General features: G+C 35.0%; 2 protein-coding genes and 1 long non-coding RNA gene across 3 annotated transcripts; all 3 read right to left on the reverse strand.

Annotated features, from left to right (window-relative positions):
* Positions 1 to 7,266: 7,266 nt before the first annotated feature.
* On the reverse strand, positions 7,267 to 8,542 carry LOC118052689 (thaumatin-like protein 1b). The gene is made up of 2 exons (XM_035063697.2): positions 8,338 to 8,542; positions 7,267 to 8,242 (listed from the first exon to the last, which is right to left on the reverse strand). Exons 1-2 carry the CDS (start codon positions 8,399 to 8,401, stop codon positions 7,548 to 7,550), a joined length of 759 nt encoding a protein of 252 aa, XP_034919588.1. The 5' UTR covers positions 8,402 to 8,542; the 3' UTR covers positions 7,267 to 7,547.
* Positions 8,543 to 18,792: 10,250 nt separating this feature from the next.
* LOC118052690 (uncharacterized) lies at positions 18,793 to 20,585 on the reverse strand. Its single transcript, XR_004688245.2, has 4 exons — positions 20,468 to 20,585; positions 20,300 to 20,351; positions 19,736 to 19,903; positions 18,793 to 19,319 (listed from the first exon to the last, which is right to left on the reverse strand). It is a non-coding gene; the product is annotated as an uncharacterized lncRNA (long non-coding RNA).
* Positions 20,586 to 23,857: 3,272 nt separating this feature from the next.
* LOC118052691 (chaperone protein dnaJ 11, chloroplastic) lies at positions 23,858 to 24,773 on the reverse strand. Its single transcript, XM_035063698.2, has one exon. The coding sequence runs from the start codon at positions 24,692 to 24,694 to the stop codon at positions 24,185 to 24,187; it is 510 nt and encodes a 169-aa protein (XP_034919589.1). The 5' UTR covers positions 24,695 to 24,773; the 3' UTR covers positions 23,858 to 24,184.
* Positions 24,774 to 27,859: the final 3,086 nt, after the last annotated feature.

Genomic DNA, 27,859 nt, shown 5'->3' on the forward strand with positions numbered 1-27,859 from the left:
AGAATCATGCTTCAGATGACTCATGCAAGATCCATTTTATCAATGAATTTGAGTTTAGTGTGTATTATGCCTTGATTAAAAACTGGATTAGAAAAGAAAACTCGAGAGTCTATTGGGCCGAGCCCGATCACCGAAACATGGGGCCTGGTGGTGGAACCTTTAAAGCAAAAAGCAAGGATTCAGGAACCGCCTTTGCTTTTGAAATTAGCAAAAAAGATGCCTCGGTTTTGAAAATGTTGATGCTCATCCACGTCAGTGTGTCCATGGTGCCTTGGAAGTCACTTGTTCGTGGGACCCGTCCGTTCATCTTTCTCGGCCGTGCTGACCGATCATCTTGATCAAATTCCGCGTTACTTACAGGCACTGCACCCCCGGTTTATCTTTCTTGGCCATGCTTACCGATCATTTCTTGAATTTACTTATGTGAAACATAACAGTTCTGCAGCCATCAAGAGAGGATGGCCGAGTGGTTTAAGGTGCCAGACTCAAGCTCTGGTCCTCGAAATAGGGAACCAAATAAAAGTTGCCATCCACACAACATGGTACGAAAAGGAATTTGTGCAGTGGCAACCAAGATGTTACCCAATGATACAAAGGCTTTGGACAATCCACGCCCGGGAATATTCATAGAGCACATGCTAATTTGATGAAAGAAAAGGTGACAGTCCATGTTGAATATAAAAAAGTTGAATGCTTTTCATTCAGAGGTTCTTACATGACACAAAAGTTTGATTCAGACATTCTTTATGTAACCATGCTGGCTATGATTTGTAAAGGTTTCGTGTCCTTCCCTTCCAGTTCAATTTCGAATGAACCCCGGAGAGCATCCACAACGAGCACACTAAGGCCTAAGCTACAAGGAAAAATAATGTGTTTATGGCAACATGTAATTTTTTGCTAATCTTTCTACATTGTACTAGTTCGAGCAAAAAGATCAAGATACGTTTCCCGTTGCTATAATTGCTCAAGTTTACTGATCATATTCTGTCTACAAGTCGTCGAGATGATTTCTTTTCTCTGCTAAGCATGGAAACCTACTTCTACTTCAAAAGATCGTGCTGATAATTAGTCAAACAAAGCAAAAGGAAAGACTAATCAACTAACTTATAAGTGACCAATATATACGATTGTGACACAAGGGTGTCAAAAAAGCTAGCCAGTATTCACACAAGTGGAGCAGTTGTTTGTTAATACAAGGATAAGGATTAGATCATATATAGGCCACGAGATCAAGAGGATTATTTTGTTTTGCGGATGATGTTTGTTGAAAATCTATAGCAGCCAAAGTAAGTGCTTTGACCATGCAAGACTTGTTCACAGGCATTTTATGGGGTATTAATATACGTGCTGACAAGCGAAAGTGGAATGTCTACTCTGAAAGTGTCTGGGGTTTGCTGCCATAGTCGTTACCATGTGCTAAATTACAAGAAATTTCCCGAGGCATCTCCATACTAGGCCCTGTATCTTTTAGACAAGAAAACATGTCCAGTCAGATTAATTAGTAGTGCTTGGTACACTCCTTGCTGCGTATACATGAGGTGAAAGCTAGCTATTGAGAAAAACGACACATCTGACAGCATACGGTTCTTAATTATATTTAAAGATAAGTGCGCGCGTGAGTAGATGATCAAATGAATGCCATGCATGCATGCATGCATGCCTACTCACAAGCCTTAATTAGTAAGTGTGAGCAGAACAGTATATCTTGCAATGAGTTTTGAACTCTAAACAATGTGCATGGATTGTACGTATACATGTAAGTTGCGTAGACCACTAATTACCATAACCAGGCTGATAGTTTTCTTACTTGGCGATCCTAAGAACGAATTTATTACATAATTTTTTGTCCAAACGTGCCAGAAATCTTGAAAAAAGCCGAGTGAGAAGGGGGCCGGGGTGTCAGCAACATATACAATAAGAAAAGGAAGCTGATAATCTCCATCTATTTCCTTTTAGCCATATGCATATACTTCTTTCGACATATCAGAATGTCCTTAGCCATGTTTTCTGTCGTGTAAAGTACGTCTAGATAATTGTCATCCTCACAAACTAATCTTCCCAACTTCCTTTAACCATTTCCTTTTGCTATCTTTATAAAAGAATTGCGTCACGCTGACAATAGCTATGTCTGCGATTTGAAGACCTAGAACAGAGTGTTTGCCTTTTCAAATTTTGTAATGTCAGTTTTTAGCAATCTTTGCTGCTTTACTTCATCTCTTGTTAATTTGGATTCGGCTAAATTCTGAAATTTCTGATAAGTAAATTAAAGATGGCCAAAGAACCAATAAGAAAATACAACTTTTGGGGTCAATTCAACTAACTAGAGCACCATACGTGCATACATGATCTCATACATTTTGGATTGAATGGCATGTCGACTAAAAAAGGATCAGTGGACATGCTTTTATCTGCCATCTTTAAATCAGATGAAGCTTCTTTGGAACATTCACTTAGCTCACATGAAGTAATTCGAGACAAGGACAAAAGGGACGTGTCTGAGTACTCAAGTGGATATAAATGCAAGATAAAAAGGGAATGCATGTGTATAAAGTGCTTGAAGGATGTGTTATTTTGTCATTTGAGCATGTCATTCCATCTTTTCATTATCTCTGGGAACAGTGAGATGTTCAACACTATCTTCCAAGTTAAGATTTTGCCCCTTTATAAGTAGAAAAATCAAAGGGAGGAGTGTGGCTGCTTCTTGGATAATTAAAAAGATTTTTGCTTGACTTACTATTCAATGCAAACCTATATTATTGTATTTACACACAAGCAGCTGCAGCTTCCATAAATTTTGGCTTCGAATATTATTACGTTTACAAAAGAAAATGATCGACACATGTGATTCGTTTATGGTTTTACTCAACTCTCATTAGATTTAATTCGAAGATACCGTGTAAAAGAATATTGGAAAGTAGATTCAACCTTTTCGGAGAATCAATGGACTCGAGCAGGAAGCTTGAAGGCGCCCGACATTTTCTAAAATTATTTGGACACCATAGCCCGTACAGGGGTGGGCTTCATTTCAATGGAACAAAGTTTTGCAATGGGCCAAGTTTACGAAGATCAACTCCACTTCCTCTAACTTCATTTCATTTTAATTTTTAAAGTATTTTTTATTTAAAAATATTTTTTTATTTTTTAAAATTTATTTTTAACATCAACATATTAAAATGATCTAAAAATATTTAAAAATTTTTAAAATTTTACAAAAATATTTTCCAACCATGAAAAACAAACAAGGCTAAAAAGGATATACAAAAAGGTCAACCATCCATAAACCTCACAAGGGATAAGTGAATATAATACATCAACCCACGTTTTATGTTTTTCGCATCATATCATCTACATGAATATACCAATTATTTCCCTGTAATTTTCCCTTTGAAAGAACTTTTTGGCATCCACTTCAAAAATTTTCAAAAGGGTCCCCAAAACTATTGAACTTGCTTGATATATGAATTAATCTAAGAGTCGGGTTAAAAATTTAATGAGTAAACTTAAGTAAGATAAAAAAAATCTTGTTTTAATTTTATTTTTTTAAAATAATATCTTTAAAAAGAAGTTCAAAATATGAGTTAATTTTTCATGTTGATCTAATCAATTTTATATTGATTTTGTTTTTACTCAGCCTGGACTAAGGATGAATCATACTAAGAGTTAATAACGATACCAATTTTACATTTTCATCCTCGTAATTTGAGAAATATGTAATTAAGGTTCTGCCTCTGGTAGCTACTCTTGACTATATGGTTTAATTATTTATATATCACCAATTGATTGCTTAATTTTTTAATTTTTTTTATGAGACGCCGTCGGTCTTTTTTCAATGTTCAAAGCGTGATTATGAATGATCTTCATGTTTGAAAATTTGACACATAAAAGTAAAAAAAAAAAAAAAAACTTTCTTGAGGCAGCGAACAGGTAGTGTTCATGCAAGCACACAAAAAAATGTCTTTTTCAAGTAACAAACACAAAGATAATTGTAAACCTCTTTTGTTTGCACACAGAAACACTTAATTTTCTTCAAGTTCACGGTCTCACAATGCCCTTTTATTCATAATTTATTCCATATCCTTGTGGCGGCCATATTTTAACAATATCATTATTTTACTTACATGTTTTCTTACAGATTTGGCAAGAATTTAATCAAACAACAAAGGATTCATTAGAAATAAAAAGGTTAAAGAAGGGAATTATTCAAGTCAATTTTTGTGGGTTCTTGTCAAACGAATGTGAGCTATCTTTGACTTTCAGTCCTCTTTGCAACCTGGTCTGCCCATTGTCCTAATGCGACGGCTAAGCCGCCATGCTTGTTTTCCTTTCTTCAACAACGAGAGAGACGCTATAATGGTGCACAACGATTTAGCCGAGGAAATTAATTAACATGCGTGACTATGGTGACTCAACAACTCTTGTTTTTTCCATGGTGCTGGCCGGCCTGGTTCAGGTCTGGGGTTGACCCTCCGGGTCGATCTGGATTTTACAATTCTGCCCTAGACTCAACAATTACCCGCCTTGTTTCTTACAATTGGGGCACATACGTGGTAATCCACTGAAACAGGAAATTATACAAGGAAGCGTGATGGTCGAATGTCTTGTCTAACAAGTTCAGATTCAAGCTAAATCGTAGGTTATAGAAAGCCAAGGCTAAAAAAGAAAGAAAGAGATGCTATCAATTTAAAGCAAAGATATGTCCGAAAACATGAATATTAGGCCGTGAGTCTCGTGACTCGTGAACATGCAATTAATCAATCAGTGGATGACAGTACCCGGTGTGAACTTGGCGTTAGCCGGTGGCTTCGGGCACTCATCGTTGTATTCTAATGTGCATGATTGCTAAGCTACATATGATGTTCGAGGCCTGGAAGAAACATGTCAAACTACAGAACATGGCCGATCGTGATGCTCGTGCCCTCAATATCGAACTGACGAGCAGGTATGAGATGTGACAGTACCCTCTTGATCAAAATCTTCAATTCCAACCTTCTCAATCGACACCAAACTAGACAGAATTTTCTCCCACTCCTAATTTGACCAGGCTATTGATTTCCCACCCTCGGGTATGAAAAAAATGCCCTTCGAGATTAGTTAACATCTGTTTGTGGATTGGTTGAGTCCTTGTGATCAGCCATTGCTTGGATTTTAGAAATTTTTATTTTTTCAGGTAGAAAAATCATGATTATAGCTGTTAAATTTGATTTGGGAATGGCCTCCGAAAGGAAACTGGGTTATTAAGTTATTAGATCAACTTGAAAATTAGTTGGTTAAGTTGTTGAATCAACTTTAATCAATGTTGCTTTTTTTTTTTTCAATGGTGTTGATGTTAACTATTATGACTGAACTGATTTTAATCTGATCATTAAAAACTCGATAGAAATAATTAAATTTTATTACGTTAATATCTTGTTGAATTAAATTGTGATTAATTTCTAGATCTTAAAATCTTTGAATCAACCCAATAAATATGATGAAGTTTTATAAATATGAATATGATTCTTTTAGCTTGGAATATAGCTAGCTAGCACGATCAATACCCTCGTGCTAACAGTAAAATAGCGCGTTGAGATTTTGGTGGCTGAAGGCGTAAAATTAATTGTTCTTTGTAGTATAAACAAAGTCGATCCTATTACAGCTGAAGAATCAATTTTGTGTGGGGTTCTCGAATATGCCAGAGACAGTCTGACGGGTTACAATATCCCCACAATGGCTCTTATCTATTGCTGGCAAGTACTGGCATCACCTTCCACGCTCGAAACACTACTTGCTTTCTTTATGTTATCCAATCTACCCTCTTACACGATTATTTAATACCCAATTTCAGAACAGTTTCAATTATTGCAAGATCACTCTCAATTTCATGAATGTTTAAAGAATGCCAGTGGCAACATGACATCAAACATGCAGACAAACATGAAATTAGATGAGAGTTTTGTTATCTGGGCACCAAATGCGGTGGTAACGCAATACAATTCACACACTATCGAAACCAACAAATGAATCCCATCCCCTCCTTTGATAAAATAGTAGTAATAATAATAGCAATAACCTAAACGCTAAAAGGAAAGAGTTTCATGCATTTTGCATCACTACCATCACTAACCACACCATCTCCTCTGCCTCTCGAGTAGTTTCCGACCCCCGTACTGGACGACAATGAATTGGATTTTTCCTTTATGGAGGAGTCATCTTCAATGGACGTTTGAGCTTTCAATCATGACTCAGTTCCACGTCAATTCGGCCAACCCGTAGGGTCACATGGGCCATGCATGAAAAAGAGCTCAAAAAAGTAATAGGGTCCACTCCATAAGAACCGACAGCCCCACTTGCGTAAAAATTCGGATGGCCGATTTTTTGCAGGTCCATGCCTCCAATGAGCGTAAACTAGACTGGAAGAGAGAGATTTCAAGGGGCCTGCTCTGGTGTGTAAAATATATATTTAGAAATAGCTGCCGCCACTGCCAGATTGCAACTGTGAAGCTGACAATGGCCGCAGTAACGTGTGATCCTAAAACGTTGCCGTACAGGGATGGTGATGCTCCATTTTGGCTCAAGGCGCCTTCGTACACCATTGTGCTGTTGATGAGTGGTGTATTGGTATTTGTGTCCGTATTCTCAGAGTTCTGCTCCTGTGACGCTTTTTTGGCTGCACAATTTTACCATAAACATGACCGTTAGCACCCTCGATATTCATTCTCTTTACAAATCCGAGTAAAAAACTGAGTTTATTGTGGGGATTTGGAAGGATGCGTGGTCTCCTGTGTCAATGTTTCGGATACAGCCACCTGTTCTGGAGACCACTTATTGCATAATGCCAGAGACGTGCATTAATTAAGGCAACATGCCTTCTTTTTCATGAAAAGAAACCGGATCCTACTCCCCATCTCATTATATAAAAATGCTATACTTTACTTCCTACAGTGGAATACTGCCGAATTTTCTAGGTTCGAAAGCAGTATAACTAAGATTCTCTTCGGTAAATTCTAATATTTTTTAAGGAATTCTCGAGATTGAGAAAGACATTGTAAAACACTCTACAGGAAACCTGGCAAGATGTTAAACAACGTTATTTATCTCGTGATAGATCCTTACTTTCAGATATTTATTAAAAATATTTTTTATTTAAAAAAAATATGAAGTTTTTTATATTTTTTTAATAATTTTAATACGTTAATATTACAAATCAAAATTATCTATAAAATTTAATTTAATATATTTTAAATAAAAATATATTATTAAAAAAATATCACCCTCCTCCCTATCATCAAATACAGCATAATCTATGCCGCGAATTGCAAAAAAAAAAATTAAAAATGCTAGCGTAGGGCTGAAGTGATATGATTTTTCAACGGCTCACTTCATATATGTCAAAAACTGACACGACGTTTTCTCAAACGTTCCTTCATCTGGCAGTAACGTTAAAGCCAGGTGGTAAATGAGGACAAAACGGTTACCTCAACGTTCATGTTTGCAAGCTCTTTTTTACTTTTTCTCGGACAAACATACCCTCTAACGTTGCAAAAAAGTGACAAAGGTGGAGAGGAGATTTACCTGGTGTTAGGCCCGGGGCAGAAGGTAATTTGGTAATCAGCGGAGGCACAAGTGAAGGTACTGGTCTTATCATCGTAAGCGTAGCTGTAAGCGCGTGGACAGGCGTTCTTAAATATCTCGGAATACGATGAAGGCTTGCAAGTATCAGGTGTCCCATATGCACCGTTGCAACAATACTGTGGTGACCTAAACGCTTCACAGGCGCTCTTACATGCCACGCTCTCGCCTCCCGTGCTAGTAACCTTAAGCTCTGAAGGACACGCGCCATTCAAATCCACCACGCATCCTGTGCTTGTACAGTTCTGACCAGAACCGCCTTGGGGGACAACAAGCAATGGCAAGTTGTACCCATCAACAAGGCTGACATCAAAGTAATCCATCCCTCCATAGCCGTCAAGCTTGAACTCTGCTAACGTTGCCGGAGGCGCTGCACCAGTGCCTGAACATTCTAGTTTTCCAGAGCCACAATCCCCTGTTAGGCAAGAGAATTTCCCTGTGGAGTCTTGAGAGCAATATGTGCGGCCCCATAAACGTCCACCCCATGAAGCTGGTGCTGTAATGGTTTTTGACTCCCCCTTTTGAAGGGCAAAACCAGTCGTGGAAAGAGCTGGTGCGTCTGCGTTGGACAGAATGCCTGGCCATACTGTGTATCCACACTTATTTGTTAATGTAAAAGTTGTTGAAACAACACCTGAGAAAAAAAAATAAACATTAATTTCAAGAATTCAAAGAAACGAACCAATTATAATTACAAAAACTCTCTTTGAAAATATTATAATTAATTACCCGAAATGAGTAAATGGGCAATGAAGAAGGATGATAAAGGGATAAGTAAAGTTCGTTGAGACATTATTAATAAGAGAAATGCAGAGAGGTAACAAGAAGAAGAGAAGTGTTTAGTAAGGTGATTAGCAATGACACCAGACTCTTCTTCTTGTGTCGTGTATGGATGAGGTGATGGGAAGACAGAACAGGGTAACTATATATAGACAGAGATGCTGTTATATATATATTTATAGAGACAGAGAACAGGGTGTCTTTGATGGGGCCTAAAGGGCTCAGGATAGGAGATGGGCCAACAAAATTTAAGGTGACGAAGAGCCGCATCGTTTAAATTGGCATTTGAGTAATTAAATATAGCAGTTAATAATTTGTTTAGGTGATTAAAATTGATTTAGTTAATTGAGGATTTTTTTAGATATGGTAATTAAAAATTATTTCAAATCTGGATTTGGAAGTTAAATTGATTAAGAAAATCATACAGAAAAAATTATTTAGCTAGTGGAATAATGGGAAATGAAGCTATTCTTTTTGTAAGTGGCATCGGTAAAGAATGTAAGTGAAATGGTGTGTTTTATATTGTGGTGAGAGGTGTTTTTAAAAATTATTTTTTTTATTAAAATTATATTAAAATAGTTTTTTATATTTTTATTTTTAATATTAGCATATTAAAATTATAAAAAAATATTAATTTAATATTTTTTTCAAATTAAATATATTTTTATAAAACATTCTGCTAACTACGAAGAAGAATTAGTATTGACATTTTAAATATTATGATGAATGTAAATAAATGTCAAATAACTTTTTTAAATTAAAAATTTAAAAGTTGAAGCTAAAAGTTTAAGTTATTATTTGATATTTTTGTAATAATTTTATATTACTCTACTTTATGTATTATTATGTGTTTAATTTTATTAAATATAATAAGATGATAAGATTTAAACTTGTAAATATTTAATCAATAAAATTTAAATATTTATATTAAATAATTATTTTAACTAAATAAATAAATAATTTATTAGGTTAGTGGCGTATTCAATTTAGCATGTTTGAGAGTGTGGTTATGGTTATGGTTATTTTTTAAAAGTGTTTTTTACTTAGAAATACATTAAAATGATATTTTTTTTATATTTTAAAAATTATTTTTAATATCAGTACATTAAAATGATTTGAAAATATTAAAAAAAATATTAATTTTAAAAAAAATTAAATTTTTAAAAACTACTTTTTAAAACGTAAAAATATACTTAAGAATTACTTCACTGGAAAATTGTGTCTAACAAACATGAAAGTCATCCTACCAAATCCCATCAAATTTGTTACGACCACTATGTTTCCCTGTTAGCACCAACCCTATTAAATTGATTATATTATATTATATATTATTTTCTTTCCTCCAGCTACAAGTCATAATTATGATAAGATGGAACTACAGTTCATCAACTGTTTCTTTGCTATTTTAAGATTTCCTTTTGAGAAATTTTACATCATTATCACATTAAATACCATTAGCTATTATATGAATTCACTTCAATAAAACAAATAAAAACATAAAATAAAAATCACATTTAATCTTATTAAAAATATCTTCGTCTAATAATTTTAAAACTAATTTTTTTATTCTCTTCTCATTTTATCTTTCCATCCTACACCTATACACGCGCGCGCGCGCATATTATAAAATCTCTCGTTTATTGCCTATCATGATAACAGCCATAATGAATCTGTGGCAGTAGAAGCGTGCGACATCATTTTTTAAAATAATTTTTTAAAGTGTTTTTTATTTAAAAACATATTAAAATAATATTTTTTATTTTTTTAAATTATTATTCACATTAACATATTAAAAGATCTAAATTCATAAAAAACTTAAATTTAAACTAAAAAAAAATTAAATTTGCATGGAACGGGTTTGCACCTCTCTAAATCCAGTACCAGCTTTAAACAAGAAGGGAAGAGAAGCCAGGTGACGCGGGGAAAGAAAAGGGTAAGAAAGCTAGCTTACTGTAAGCTCAACACCACTCTCTAAACGTGAGCGGACTCCTACAAAGCCATGGACATGCATGGTTATTAGTTGAAGCAATGTTTTTTTATCTGTAAGAATGTGTTTTCTTTCCTGTTTTGTATGCCATCCAAATGCTTAGATTTGTTCTTTACTCCAAGAATATATTGTCTATACATTTTGTTTTAAAATTACGAACTCCACTTAAGAAGTGTTTCAGAAACAAATTTATGGAAACAAGTGACACGTCTGTCTTCGGAATAGTCGACGGTCAAGCTTTGTAATCCAAGTTCTTCATGTCTGTTGACAATTCATTGCCAATTAGCACCAACCCAAACCTACTGTCTGGCTCGACGATCGATGCTACATGTCCCTGAGTTGCAAGAGGGACAGTTAAAGTTGAGTTCAACTTACAGCAACATTCAAGATCCCGAATCTCATAATATCTTGGGTAGTTTTATAGCGCCAATCAGGGTTTCTCAAGGATGAAGGCGGTGCCCAGAAGTTACAAGTCTTGCCCGAAAGCAACTGCTCTGGTAGATATTTGGCACCAAGAAATATCTGCTTCCATTGATCTCCAAATATCTAATCGAGGACCATCGAATATAGGAAATATCTCAGACATAAAGTTATCAAAGTTTGATTTCCCTATCCAACATGACAAAAACATAGCAGTAGTTTTGAGAATTTTCTATTAATTAAGCCACCGGCTTAGACTAGACTGGCTGTGTTAACTCTTGCAAGTTAAATATCTCGGCGTGCTAACTCTATGCACACATGTAATTGATTGTTTCTTATTCGCCATGGGATCACCTTACCTAGAGTAAACCTAAATGGCGGCCCAGAGACCCTTCAAACCGCCACGTTCTCCTTCTTCTTTTTTCTGGACATTCCCTGTCCGAAATATTTTTTTTAAAAAAATGTTCTGGGACAGTCTTAAACAGTGAACTAGAACAATGTGTTCAAACCACTCCTGTTTTCTGAAGGGTTGCTATTCGATAACTTTGGCAAGAACCAGCTTAGAATATCTACTCATTAAAAGAAGAGAGGGAAGAAAACTAGGGCTGCTCTTCAATCACTTTCGCTTCATGTTTGGAGAATCTGAAACAAATTAATCAATGGGAGGATGATGGACACTCACTTGACTTTAAATCTAATAAATCTAGAGTAATGATACCCTTGACGAATCGTATTCAATTGTTTTTATTTTTTAATATGGATGATTTTTTTAACAAAAAATTAATGAGAATAATTTTAAAGATTATAAATTTATGATATTAAATAGAAGGTGTAGTTGATTTAATTTCTTATCTGTATTCTATTTTTTTTTCTTATAAAATATTTTTAACACATGCCTGTATCATTGTCACAGTACTGCTGCTGCCACTAATCCTTGACGAGAAGTCGCACTCTGTGACGTCCTGCAAACAATAAATTGAGAAACTCCATATTTATTTTGCTATCTGACACAAAAACCAAACTGAAGGAAATATATAATTTCCTGGTTTCTTATGACGAAAACTCTTCTAGTTTGCATCTTACCCCTTGTTTCATACTCTATAACTCACAAGGATGTAGATTTCTTCTGCATCTTTTTTTTACCCTTGGCCATTTCACGACTGCCGTCCTAAGTTTCTCGAAAGCTTTTTTGTCATTCTGTATTTTAAAAGATTTTTTTATTTTTTTTTAAATTAATATTTTTTTTATGTTTTCATATTATTTTAATGGGATAATATTAAAAATATTATTTTAATATATTTTTTAATACAAAATATTTTAAAAAATAATCATTAATACAGATCTAAACATATCTTAAATTAAAGTTATTATACTTTATGTATGATGTAGATTAAATTTAGACTCGGTTTCTGGTCCATGCTAGTCATAAACAAAATATATTTTTATCAATACTGAATAACCGGTTTAATTTAATTATAACTCAAGTTTTAAATCAAGCTGGCCAAGTTTGGTAATTTTGCTCCAAATGAGCAAGAACAGTTTCTTACATAAACCCAGTGATGTAAATTGCAATTTACAGGGCATCCCAAGGAGCAACTTATTATTCGTCTTGGTTGATTCGAGAAGTAGTCGGCAGCACAGCTTATTTAATTCGCCATTTGCCTACCTTATCATTTTTGGTCCCCCGCCAGAGAAACTCTTATCTCTTGTAGGGTCAAGTTGTTTTGGAGTTAGGTTAAGCAATTGGACGGCATGCAGCATCACTTAAATTGGCATTTTCTTTTCTGCTTGCTGTGCAAAAAACAGATTGTCCTTAGTACACACTGCAATGAGCCTTAAAATGTTAGCTCTTCGGAGTTCAGTGCCATTATTAATTTTCACTGCCAAGCATCGTTGCTTATTGTTGGGAGAGGAATTCCCCCCAAGTATTTGGGACTATGACATCTGATATAACTTTGGCGTAAAGCACTTGCCTGCAAATTTCATATTTTCAACAGAATTTTAGCTAACTCAGTAAAACTACCTCTAGGATGTGATCCTTGCAGGGCTAGTAATTGGTATTGGTATCAGTTCCAGCTGAAGAATTAGAGCGTAAAATGTTGAAATTTAGGCACTAGAGAAGAAGGTATTTTCACTCCAGAGAAGCCAGACATTTCTGGGAATCTCGGGAACCTATTGATGCCGAAAATGTTGAAAAATAGGCAGTAGACAATACAGGAAAACAATTTTAAAGGTAGAAGCAATAGCACCATTGTGATATACAGCAGGATCATGGTGGACGCAACTACAGACTCGCACTGATATGTATGAATGTGATGCAAGCATATAGAGATTAGAAACAAAGAATGGATGCCGTCCAAGATAATTGTCAAAACAAATATCATCAGGCATTATATATAGATCTGATTCACACCATTTGAAAACTAAGTATAGGCATCACTGGCTGACTAATCACAGCTTTATCATCATGCGCTTTGTAGCTTTCCATAGACAGAAGTGATAACAATAATTAAGCAATCTGGATGGTATGGCATCAGCTGATGCAAAAGGCATATCAAAGTAGAACCATTATTGAGGAAAAATATTGCTGAATTGAACAACTCACCTCGTAGCTATCTATCATGACAAATACGTTACATCTTATACTATGTATTGCCTCATGTCCTGCGAAACAATGACCCCCAGTATCGCCCAAGCAGGGAAAGAGACAGAAAGAATGAAAGACAAAGGTGTCAAGTTAGCTTCTAGGCAGATCATTATTGATGAGCCTGTCGTGTGGGAGTAAGCAATGTGCCCACACGCACCTATAGACCAGGGCATGCTAAACAGAAGAGGACCGTGGATTATGATTGCCATTGCTATCTACCTTCACAAAAACTTAGTAAAGGTACTGGACGGCCATAGACGACACAATGATAGCTCGCTTTTAAGATGATTCTTTCCTTGAAGTAAATATGTAATTAAGTTTAAGGGAAGGAATGAAAGGGTTTATTTTTAGTATTTGAATTAGTCCATGAGTCCCTAATCTTCAGGAAGATATACATGGTCAAGATTAAATTAAGGATGTTAGTTGCTTATTTTTTGTTATTTCATGTGCCACATTACTGTGAACGTGAGCTATTTTTCAGTATTATTGTTATTCCTGTAAGGCTATTTATTAGTCATTTCCATTTAGTAAATACAATTCATTCAATTCAAATACTGTGCACTTTTGTTCTTATTCTTTACAATTTGTATCAGAGCCATTACATCTGGCCTGTGACGAAGAAATAGATACAAAAGGGAGACATATTTTTGAGTGACTTCAAACTTAGAGTGAGCGAGTGCTTGAGTGTTTTTTTAAACACAGAGTGAGTGCGTTTGAGTGTCTTAAACACAGAGTGACAAAGTGAGTTTGAGTGCTTTTAAACACACAGTGAGAAAGAGAGTTCTTGAGGGTCAAATTTCAACAATGGCAGCAGAGTCCAGCAATTTTGCATCACCTTGCATCCCGAAATTTGATGGAGACTACGAGCATTGGAACATGCTAATGGAGATCTCTTGCGTTCCAAAGAGTATTGGAACGTTATTGAGACAGGATATGTCGAGCCTGCATCAGGGGAAATTCTGAATAATGCACAGAAAAAGACATTGGAGGAGACAAAGCTGAAAGATTTAAAGGTTAAAAACTACCTTTTTTAGTCCATCGACAAATCCATTCTGAAGACTATTACTCAAAAAGACACAGCAAAACAGTTGTGGGATTCCATGAAGATCAAGTACCAAGGAAATACAAGGGCTCGACGTGCTCAACTTCAAATCTTTCGCAGGAATTTTGAAGTGCTGGAAATGAAACAAGGAGAAACTGTCACAAGTTATTTTGGAAGAGTTATGCTGGTGGCAAATGACATGCGAAATCTGGGAGAAAGCATACCTGATGAGAAAATTGTTGAGAAGATTTTACGCACACTTACTGAGAAGTACAATTACATAGTGTGCTCCATTGAGTCTAAAGATATTAATCATCTTTCAGTTGATGAGCTGCAGAGTTCATTACTTGTTCATGAACATAAATTCAAAAGGCATGATACAGATGATCATGCCCTGAGAATCTATGATGACAGATTCAGTGGAAGAGGTCGTGGAAAAAGCAATTACGGAGGCCGAGGCCGTGGAGGTAGAACACAAACATTCAATAGAGACATGGTGGAATGTTTCAGGTGTCACAAACTTGGACACTTCCAATACGAGTGTCCAACCATGAACAAGGCAGCAAATTATGTGGAGCTAGATGATGAAGATGAGATGTTGCTAATGTCCAATGTGGAGCTAAATGAAACAGATGAAATGATGTTAATGTCCTATGTTACATTAGCTAAGACAACAAGGAATGATGCATGGTTCCTAGATTCAGGATGTTCTAATCATATGTGTGGTTTTAGAGGTATGTTCTCCTACTTGGATGACAATTTTCAGCATTCGATTAAACTTGGAAACAATAGCAGAATGGCAGTAGTTGGCAAAGGCAGAGTAAAATTACTGATCAATGGTATTAAGCATGTTGTTAATGATGTCTATTATGTACCGGAGCTTAAAAATAACTTACTGAGCATAGGTCAACTACAAGAAAGGGGCTTAGCAATTTTAATTAAGCATGGAGTTTGTAAGCTTTACCATCCTGAGAAGGGTTTGATCATTCAAACCAAGATGAGTGCAAATCGGATGTTCATCCTACTTGCACATACTCAAGCTCCCGTACATTCACAGACTCAGAATCAAGAGAATTTTCTTCTCACCAATTCTCAAACTCCCTCAGTGTTATGGCACAGACGGTTTGGTCACTTAAGCTACAAAGGCTTAAGAACCTTACAATAGAGACACATGGTACATGGATTGCCCACCTTCTCGGCTCCCACCATCACCTGCACAGATTGCCTCAATGGCAAGCAACACAGAGAGGTCATGCCCAAACACAGCAATTGGAGAGCAAAACAGAAATTGGAATTAATTCATGCAGACATTTGCAGTCCTATTTCCCCCGAATCCAACACTGGCAAAAGGTACATATTATGTTTCATTGATGATTTTAGCCGAAACTCATGGGCATTTCTTTTAGCTACAAAGTCCGAAGCTTTCATTTATTTTAAGAAATTCAAAGCTATGGTGGAAAAGGAAACCCTATTGCATGTGAAATGCCTAAGAACAGACAGGGGAGGAGAATTTACCTCAAGTGAATTCAACGAATTCTGCAGCCAACAAGGTATCAAACGGCAACTCACCACGGCGTACACTCCCCAGCAAAATGGAGTTGCAGAGAGGAAAAATCGAACCGTGATGAACATGGTCTGATCAATCCTCTCTGGTAAAGGGATTCCAAAATCCTTCTGGCCAGAGGCAGTGAACTGGGCCTTCTATGTGCTCAATCGGTGTCCGACTTATGCTTTGACAGACATCACTCCTCATGAGGCATGGAGTGGAAGTAAACCATCAGTAAACCATTTCAGGATCTTTGGGAGCTTAGCCCATGTTCATGTTCCAGATGAGAGACGGAGTAAGCTTGATAACAAAAGCTTTGTGTGTGTACTGTTGGGTATGAGTGAGGAGTCAAAGGGGTACAGGTTGTTTAATCCTTTAAACAAAAAAATCATGGTTAGCAAAGATGTGATCTTTGAGGAGGACAAACAGTGGGACTGGGATGTTGCTTATGAAGAACAAATTTTGGCAGATTTGGTTTGGGGTGACAGAGAAGGAACACGTGAAGATGGTGATGATAGTGATGACAATCACGGGGATGAGAGTGGTGAACGTGAGGCTAAAATCAATGGGGAAGAAGGGGAAGAAAACGAAGAACACAGACACATTGTCTGTGAAGATGATGCAAATGCCGAGAGAGAAGAAGAAGAAGCTGAGTTTAATGATCCTACGATGTGTATGCTGCCAGTTAGAAGATTAGGTGAGCAGGTTAATCCAACGGCACAAAACATAGCAGACGAAGAGAATGAGCTGCTGCCAAGTGGAGACAATCCAACGACTGACATGCAATTTGACGGGGGGAGTGGCCTGCTAACAAGTGGAAGAAGAGAAAGGGGTCCTCCGGTGTGGATGCAAGATTGTGCTACAGGGGAGGATTTATCTGATTATGAGTCCAATATGGCATTAATTATGTCTTCTGATCCCATTTATTTTGAAGATGCTGTGAAAGTTAAACACTGGAGACTTGCTATGGACAGTGAAATTAATGCCATAGAGAAGAACAATACCTGGACGCTCAACGAGTTGCCGGAGGGAGCAAAAAAAAATTGGAGTCAAATGGGTCTACAAAACAAAGTACAACGAACATGGGGATATTGATAAATACAAGGCAAGGCTAGTTGCCAAAGGGTACTCACAACAACACGGAATTGACTATACAGAAGTCTTTGCACTAGTAGCCAGGATGGATACAGTAAGGATGATTATTGCTCTCTCCGCTCAAAAAAACTGGATTGTTTATCAGTTGGATGTCAAATCAGCTTTTCTGCATGGGGAATTGCATGAAGATGTTTATGTTGATCAACCAAAAGGGTATGAAAAGAAGGGCAGCGAACATCTAGTTTACAAGTTGCATAAAGCGTTGTACGGGTTAAAACAAGCTCCAAGAGCTTGGTTCAGTCGAATCGAGGGTCATTTTGCCAATGAAGGCTTTCTACAATGTGAAAGTGAGCAAACTTTATTCACAAAGAGAAGCAGGGAAGGAAAGATTATCATTGTAAGTGTTTATGTTGATGATCTAATATTTACTGGTGATGATACACATATGTTGTCTGAATTCAAAAACTCCATGATGAGGGAGTTTGAGATGTCAGATTTGGGGAAGATGTGGTATTTCTTGGGAATCGAAGTATTACAGCATTCAGGTGGCACTTACATATGTCAGAAGAAATATGCACTAGAGGTGTTGAAGAGGTTTGGTATGATGGAATGCAATGCAGTGAAAAATCCAATAGTTCCAGGATGCAGAGTCAACAAAGATGAAGGCGGAGCTAGAGTAGATGAAACATATTATAAGCAATTAGTGGGCAGCCTAATGTATCTCACAGCAATAAGACCAGACATGATGTTTGTTACTTGTCTCATCAGTAGATACATGGCCAAACCGACGGAACTTCATCTACAAGTAGCAAAAAGGGCACTCAGATATCTGAGAGGAACAATAAATTTTGGAATTTATTACAAGAAAGGGGAAAGTGATGAACTACTCTCATTTACGGATAGTGATTATGCTGGAGATATGGAGGATGGAAAGAGTACAAGTGGATATGTTTTTTTGTTAAGCTCAGGAGCAGTTTCATGGAGTTCGAAGAAGCAACCAATAGTGACTCTTTCTACAACTGAAGCAGAATTTATAGCAGTCGCAATGTGTGTATGTCAAGCTCTTTGGATAAAAAGAGTATTGAAGGAATTGGGACACTCAAATAATGAGTGCACACAAGTGAAATGTGATAACAGCTCAACTATTAAATTGTCCAAAAATCCGGTGATGCATGGACACAGTAAGCATATCGATGTGAGATATCATTTTTTGAGAAATCTTACTAAAGAAGGTACAATTGCATTAGTTCATTGTGGAAGTCAGGATCAGGTGGCAGATTTAATGACCAAGCCTTTAAAGCTTGATGCATTTCTGAAACTAAGAACACTGCTGGGAGTCCAAGAAATTACTGACGTAAACTAACTGCATACTGCAGTAAGTTTAAAGGAAGGAATGAAAGGGTTTATTTTTTAGTATTTGAATTAGTCCATGAGTCCCTAGTCTTCAGGAAGATATACATGGTCAAGATTAAATTAAGGATGTTGGTTGTTTATTTTTTGTTATTTCATGTGCCACGTTATTGTGAACGTGAGCTATTTTTCAGTATTATTGTTATTCCTGTAAGGCTATTTATTAGCCATTTCCATTTAGTAAATGCAATTCATTCAATTTAAATATTGTGCACTTTTGTTCTTATTCTTTACAATTATCCAGTACCATTCTTGTGTGGCAGTATAGCCCTTAGCGCAAAGATAGAACCACGCCAAATTTATCCAAGTAAATGCATATTGGACCATCTAGGACTCTTTTTCTTAGGTCTATACATGAGCTCAAGTGTCCAACGGTTTATAAGTCCCAGACTCCCAATGTTTCTCACCATCCAAAATGAAAAAACAAAGGAGAACAAAAAGGAATGAAGGGAAACGGGAAGGAAAGGGGAATGGTAATGGGCCTGGCCTTCAAAAGCAAAAGATATGACTCTACAAGCCGTGTTTACATCCACGCGCCTAAGCCCAAGCTATATAGTCTATAATTCTATGAGGTGGCTCGCAGTAGGAATCGTTAGCCCATTGTTAGAGATATCTCATGAACGACTCTGATATGCAGTAACTGATACACTTAGGGTGACATTTCACTGACCTGACTGTCAAAATCAATGCTTCGAAGTGCATAAACTTCATTGATAACTTTTATGTCTCTGTTAATCAGGCCACCGAAACAACTGGTTGCTATATCAATGTACTCGTGTGACCCCTGAAAATAGTACAAGAAACATGTAATGTGTCATCTTGGAATTTTTGTTTTCCATTTTCATGTGTAATCATCATAAATCTTCAAATAAAATCTCCAGCTTCCTTGGAGTTCTAATTCATTATTTCCACACTTATGCAAGCTTCTGCTTGTGGAAGCTAAATGCAATAAGACATAATCAAGACTAGGGAAGTGAGAATTGCATCCATAAGTTGTAGACCAAGAAAAGAGCTGTAATGGTAGGTTTGCGTTCAATACCGAATTGGTAGTGAAGAAAGTTAAGATAAGATCAGTGTCTTCAGTTAAAAGATTTCATAATTGGAGTTAGACCAGAAGAAGATTGAAGAATTTGACATATGCGTTCATAACCCCAACTGTATTGCCATTCAAAACGACAACCGAAGGTAATAATTGCTTACCATGCCTCCTCTTCCACATCGTTTTCTCTTTCTCCAGATTCTTCATTGTGATCGCCAATAATCTTTTCCTCCAAACCAGAAAATCCCTGCAGCCTACTCCAATCACCATCTTTTGTAGACATGAATCAAAGCATCCATCAGTTCAGTTTCTACATCCCGCAACATTCCCTACCCCCACAGCCACAATGCACATAGCAATCAAGATTTAAGAACACATTTATAATGCTAAAACTCGATGTTAAAGATTCTCTACAAGACAAGATATACACCTATGATGTTCTTGCATGGCACACAGTTTACTTGATTGAGAGAAATCAAAGCCACACCATGAAACGAACATCTTTCTCATTAAATATGCAACAAGTCTTGCTCCACGATTAGTAACATTAAATGCATTAGCATGCACCAAAGCTAAGATTACTTGCACGCATTTGCTTCAACTTGATACCCCATATTTCGCAGCAAGGAAAAACACAAACACAGACAACGTAGCTAGCTAAGCCAACCATATTCTTTTAAAAAAGTTATCCAAGGCTAGTGTTTAAAAGATACAGAGCTCAATACCGATATAATTATATTGCCTCCGCTTTCCTTCCCGCACATACGGTCCTGGTCACTGCGAAAAAAACACGCACATTATCTTCATTTGCTTCCCTCGCTAAGAACATAAAACAGCTAAAAAATCAACGCACTCCGAAAGAGTAAAGACACATAATATTACAGAAGAAGTACCTTGACTAACATTAACGCATCGAATACGTCTTTCTCAAGTGAAGCCACCCTAGAAAATCCCAAGCAAGACACAATATAAACTGCGAAGACCAGCTTTAACGTTGGTGTTTTTCTGGGGGGGGGGAATAAGAAGGCAAGTTAATTCGCGTTCATCACTTGATAATGCGTTTGATTTGAGGTGGAGAAAAAGAAGCCAGCTCCATGCCCCAACGAACGGCAAGTCGAGCCTCGCATTTTTTCTGTTTGCGGCTTTTGTATGATTCAGAATCCGAATCACTTGCATTTCCTCCTTGTCCAAAATCAGAAGTTTTTTCTGGACCGCGTGATCGAAAATGCGCGTTCCGATTAGAAGCTGTAACTATAGTGAGAGAGAGACGAGGAGAGATGGCTTTGATGGATAAAAGTAAAGATTCAGAGAGGAGGTAGTTGAACGCAGCGTGAGAAGCAATGGTTACGTAGAAACGGCCATTGCCGGATCAGACGAGCCATTGCTAACAACTGGTGCTTCTTTGAGGCGCTGCAGCCCTGCTGCCATGGCAAGTCATTTTTGAAAGAAGAGTTCGGGCTACGCCCGGTAATTTTGAAAACCCATACAGCGTGGGCCTAGAGCTATGGCCTATTAGAAATGGATATATGAAGACGAGTGGCCTATCGTATACTCCCCTCCCCCGCAGACTCTCCACAAAGCTTCCCCCGCATGCCACACCCTCATCTTCTCTCTCTCCATTACTCTCACAAACATTGATAATAAATCCGAAACGAGAGTCAAAGTAATACTCGAGTCACATTAAGTAGATTAATCTGAATTAATTAAAATTTTATTTTTTAAAAAAAAAACATCAAAATAAAGTCATTTTATAAAAAAAAATACTGAAAAAAATAAAGATTAATTTTATTTTTAATTTTTTTATGAAACTTAAATGATGTTAGGATCTGAGTAAATCCACCAACCCGGACGAGATTTAGAGTGTGTTTGGTATTGCGGTAGCTGTTGTGGTTGTGTTTTTTGAAAAAAATTGTTTTTATAAAAAGTACTTTTAATTGAGGTTGGTTTGAAAAAATAGATGTTTAGTTAAAACTGTGGTTGAAATTGAGGTTGAATAAAAAGTAGTTTAATGTGTTTGGTTAAGAATGCTTTTGAAATTAAAATTATAAAATAATAATTTTAATATATATATATATATATATATTAATATTGATGGTTTTTAATTTAAAGGTTGTAGATTTAACTATTGTTATTATTTCATGAAATAAATAATACTTTATATGAAATATTTTTTATTATTCCATTAAACCATCTACAATTACATTACGTACAAAATTCATCCGACAAGAACTATAATTTCTATAATTTTTTAAGCGTGCAATAAAATTAGATAAAATATTATCAGGAATAAAATTGATTTGATATTACAGTGCGAGTGAATTTAATTCACTCTACACTAATTTTTCAGGAAAAAAAAATATTGCTTACATGGCAATACAAGTAAATTTAATTTACTCTAAACTAGTTTTTTTTAAAAAAAAAAAAAGTGTACAGAAAATAAACATATTAAAAAAAAAAAAAAAAAAAAAAAACACACCTCACGCCAGAGTGCAAGTGAATTGCACTGTGCACGTAATTAGCCACTAATCGTTCCAACCACAGGTTGAAACTTGTGAAAAAAGCAGGATTTTATTGCTTCGCCAAAATCGTGTTCCTGCTGCTGTAAATTATGGGGCCCATGTTTTTTGATTTCTTAAGAATCGGTAACTAAACACTTAATAAGTTTGTTTTTAAAAAAACACAATCGTTAACACGTTGCCAAACAGACTCTTAATAACATTGCTCGCAACTTTAAGTTCAGGACTTGATTCCCCTTCTCATTGAATGCAAAAGCAAAAATCTTATTGGCTGGTGCCATGGTGTTCGTTATAGACAAAGGAACTTCCATTTTTAATAAACAAGACACAAATTCTCCTCTAGATTTAAAGAAAGCAGATTCCACCCTTCGATTTAAATTTTTATTTTCGTACATACAGATATTTATCGCCCCATAAATATTGTTTACTAGTCATTCAGAAAATACTAAAAGAATTCAAATACTAATCAAATTAGTAATAAAGAGATCTAACTAATTAAAACTCTGATCATGGTAAGAGGGATGTCGAACAAAATTAACTTAAATTTAAATGTTTTTTTTTATTATTATTAATTTGATATATGAACTAACTTGTATACTTCTCAATTAATTCTATACTCTAAAACTAAATACTATATAAGTTTTCAGTAATCTTAATAAAACTTGAACTCATGACCATTAGAAAAAAAAAAAAAAAAAAAAAAAAAAAACTCAAGATATAATCACTTTATCATTTTTGATAGAGTGGGGTTGTTATAGCATGATGTTTTTTTAGAAGATATATTTTTTTTTTATTTTGAAAAATATTAAATTTTTTTATTTTTTAAAAAATCAATATATTAAATAATAATAAAAATAATTTAATGTTTTTTTCATATTAAATATACTTTTAAAATTAATTCGGGGGGTCTCATACTCGAGGTCTGACCGACCTCTCTTTGCCGATATTGAGAACTGATAAGTGCAGATCAAATGTATCCTGAGCTGTTATGGCTATCCATAGCTCAACTGACTCCTGTCTTTATTTTTCTTGAGAGAAAAAGGACAAAAACAGACAAACGAAAAGGTAAAGATGGGGTCATGTCGTAGAATTACTTATCTTTTGTTTGAGAAAGAAAAATCACTGTCGTTTCGGCTTTCTCACTTGATAAGTTTGCCCATCCTTATCCAATAAATTGGAGTTATCCATTTTTCAAGCGGCCGAAGCCATCCTTTTCATATATAGAGAGACAATCGAGGCCAGTAATTATCTCGAACTCCAAGAAAAGATGTAACTTTCTATCCATCACGTTTTGAACAGAATCTGTATACTGTGGCTTATGCAAAGGGGCATGCTATCAATTATAAACAAGATAATTTGAAAGTTTATTTCAGCTTTAGCCATCATCTAGCACAGATCCCATCTCGCAATAAAACATTTATCAAAAGGATTTATATGCTAGCTAGCTCCAAATGAAAAGGGAAGTTTTATTTTCCCTTGTAAATTACAAATGAAATATCCGTGTGGTATTGAGGACGGATGGACACAATTTTATGGTTTGATTTATCTATCGTAATATATATTTAATTGTCGATATTTTATTTGATTTTGTAAACTTTATTTTGTTTTGATTAGGTAAGAGAAATTGGAGATAATCTTAGGATTTAATTGCTTCGATTTTTTTATTTACTTTCCATGTTAAGTAGCTTTTTCAAACGTATGATCAAACGTATTTAGGTTCAAGAAAATCAAGAATTTAGTTGTTTTTTTGTTTTTGGTATTTGAAGGTTTTGACGAGGAAAAAAACTTAAAATTAAATCCTTAGGCTATGTACATCAAACAATAATTCTTGGACCGTGGACAACTGGTTGTGGTATATCTGAAAATTAAGGAGGCCCTGAAATATTTGATGCATGAATATCAAAAGCATTTGCAGATAAGAATCTATGGTTGCAGGCCGTAAAAAATGCAACTATTTACATGATTACAAGATTGAGGTCCGATCCTGGCTACTTGAATCCATCCCCAGCTGGAATCATCACCTCTGTATCACCTGAAACTGATTAGGGTATCTATAATTCAGGGTTAAATCCAGCCCAGTAAACAATTTTGCAGCTACCAGCACTGATCAGTTTCCCATCTTCGCCTAGTGTAGGCAGGAAATCCAGCAGCTACAACATTTGTTTCCATTGTTGCTGCAGACATTGCAAACGGAGAGCTCATTTGCCTTCCAGGTCTAAAAAGCGAACGGTCATAATCTGCACGTTTGTCAGGGTCCGACAGAGTTTCATAAGCTTCGTGTACTTTAATGAACTCATAAGCTGTGTCTTCCTTTTGAACGTTAGCTGCAACATCAGGATGCAATGTTCTTGCTAGCTTTCTGTAAGCAGCCTTGATTTCCTGGCAAGTGGCACCCATTTGAATCCCGAGAACTTCGTAGAGAGATATTTGTGTGGCATTGCGGGATGGTGGTCGCTCGGCGGTGGAAGCGCGGGAGGCAGAGACACTGAAGGGGCGGAAGCTGGCACGAAATGGAAGCGACTGAGGCTGATTGGTCGAGAACTTTGAGCCAATGAAAGGAGAATAGGAGGAGCTGAAAGACGCTAGAGAAGATGTGGAAGCCATGATTGAAAATACAGTAGCGATACTTGTGTTTCCTCGTGTGCTGTGTGGTTAAGGAGGTTGGGGAGTCAAGGAAAGAATGAGTCGTTATTTTATAAGGAGGTGGGAAATTGAAATAACCATAGTTTAGTTTGGTGGATTAGAGAAGAATATAAATTATTTTTTAAAATTTTATATATAACTTAAAATTTTTGATTGATTGGTATAATTTTTTTATATAATATTAAAAGGTTTAATAATCAAGCAGTCACAAGTTTGAATATTATCATTTTTATTTATTTAATAAAAATTAAATAGAAAATAATATGAGTTTATACAAATTTCAAACTCAAAAAGCTTTCATTTGAGAGGATATGTTAAAAAATAATATAAATTACTTCTTAAAACCTTACCAATTAATTTAAAAATTGATATAATTCATGCTAGTTTCACGAATTATGGACTTATCTATTTACAGGATCTTGAATCTCAAAGGAAGGAAAAAATTATCACTCTGATTGTGCACCCTTGTGAACTAATTGTCTTCACAGATTAGAAACCACGATTCTCTGTAAAAAAAATTATGGGGTTATCAACGTATTTATGTTTTTGATGGATGCATGTATCTCTTTTATTAGTTAATAGTGACTTTGAATTATCAAGAGTTGGCCTTGCAGCTTGTACCTGTATTTGATAGTACAAGTTTTATGAAAATAAATTAAATTTCCAGCCATTTGTGCTCTGCTAATCGCGTATTTGACGCGTTCGGACCTCTTTGTCTCGTCTCCGAGAACCATATTTGAGCATCAACTTGCATCATTGGGCTCCATGGGCATTGTAAAAGCTGAACCTTGCATTAAAACCAGGTAAAGGCTGTTAAAAATAATGAGATCAGAGCCATTTCATTCTCGGACAATTCTTCTTCAATAGGAAGTGACAAAAGACAAATTTCCTGATATAAATTGTTTCATTCGACAAAGCTTACAGTAAAACATAAGACGAAAATATAGGATAGGATCGTCTAGATAAACCGTCAAGCTGACTCAGAGATGATCACAAAGTATAGAAAATACTACTAGACACTTGACCCGCGCGATGCCGCGGGTTATTTTTTTTTGCATAAAAAATATTAAAACAAATAAAAATTTAAAAATCTTGAGTTTTTTCTGCAAAGTTTATACCCAAGAAACTTGGGTTTGACTGCAATGCCTGATCTAAAAGTAATATTTATAATATTAATAATAAAATTAAACTTGCATGACCCAAGTTTAAGTGAGCCTGGTTGCAACACCGGACCCAAGAATATTGGATGTGGGTCTAGATATAAGGTCGTGTCATAAAAGTGTGATAATTAAATAGATTGATTAAAAAAACAAAGAAAAAAAAATCAACAGAAAGGAAAAAAACTAATGAAGAAAAAGAAAAAAAATTGAATTAATTAGGTTAACCTTTTAAACCAGGTTATCTCGTAAAACCTGGGATTCACATCATGAAAGTTTGATAACTAAATAAAAAAACAAATGACGGGTTTACCCTGAATTAGCTGGGTTAACCCATCAAACCAAGTTACCCATCAAGCCTAGGACATGTGTTATGAAAGTATGATAATTAAATAGAAAGAAAATTAACTTTAACAAACTAAACTAAATGAAAAAAATAACTTGTCAAATCAGGCTAACCCATCAAACTCGAGATCCGTATCATGAAAATTTGATAACTAAATAAAAAAAAAAAATTAACATCAACAAACTAAATCAAACAAAAAAATTCATTAAAAAAAATTAAAAAGAAAAAAAAGGAAAAAAATAGTTATATAATATAATATAATACAATACAATATAATAATATAATAATTATAATTATATAATATATTAATAAGTAAATATATTAGTAAAAGGCATGACATGCCCGCGCGATGCCACGGGCTTGTGGCATGCTTGTGCATTATTGTGGATTTGTGAAAAAAAATAATATAAAAAAAAATTGTTACCGTCCACAATATTTTAAAGGAAAAAACTACAAAGCTATATTCTCAACCAGCTCAATATTAAAAAAAAAAAAAAAAACACAAAAAAGAAGATGACAATTTTGGAAGAAAAAAAGCAAAAAACAAATAATAAAAAATAGAAAAAAAAAACATGTGGGGAAAGTTAAAGCTAAATTTTCAACCAGCTAAATATTAAAATCATTTAAGAAAACACTATAGCAATCTATAGTGTTTTGTGAAGAAATATACAATTATAATTCTCAACCAACTCAATATTAAAAAAAAATCAATAAAGATAATTTTGACAAATATAAAAAAAAAACGAAAGGAAAAAAAACATCCATGGAAACACTATAACAATCTATAGTGTTTCATGAGAAAATCTACAGTTGTAATTTTTAACCAGCTCAATATCAAAAACAATAAAAATGACAAAGACCATTTAAAAAAAAACATAACAAAAAAAAGCATATGGGAAAACAGTGTAGCAATCAATGATGTTTTAAGGAAAAAAAGCTAAATTGTTAACCGGTTCAGTATGAAAAAAAATAAATTTGACAAAAACATATTTGGAAAAAAAACATCGATAAAAAAAAACATGTGGGGAAACACTGTAGCAAGGAAAAAATCATGTGGGAAAACACTGTAGCAATCTACAGTGTTTTAAATAACTACAAAGCTAAATTCTCAATCAGTTTAATATAAAAAAAATAAAATTGACAAAGATAATTCTGAAAAAAAAAATTATTTAATAAAAAACCATGTAGAGAAACACTACATCAATCTAGTGTTTTAAAGAAAAAAAATTAAAAAACAAAATTATCAATCAGCTCAATAGTAAAAAAATAAAATCAACAAAAATAATTATGAAAAAAAAATATAAAGAAGAAAGACAATTTTGGGAAAAACTTAAAAAATCAAAAAAAAAAAAAGTGGGGAAAGCTAAAGCTAAATTCTCAACTAACTCAATATTAAAAAATAAATTAGACAAAGATAATTTAAAAAAAAAAAACGCGTGGGGGAAACACTACAAACAAACAAAAACCACGTAAGGGAAACACTGTAGCAATTCATAGTGTTTTTTTTTAAAAAAAAAAAAGCTACAAAGCTAAGTTCTTAACCAGCTCAATATAAAAAAAAAAAAAAAAATTGACAAAGACTATTAAAAAAAAAAGTCAATTTTGGGTAAAAAAAATGAAAAA

Source organism: Populus alba, chromosome 2 (assembly GCF_005239225.2).
Source record: "Populus alba chromosome 2, ASM523922v2, whole genome shotgun sequence".
Classification (NCBI taxonomy): Eukaryota; Viridiplantae; Streptophyta; class Magnoliopsida; order Malpighiales; family Salicaceae; genus Populus; species Populus alba.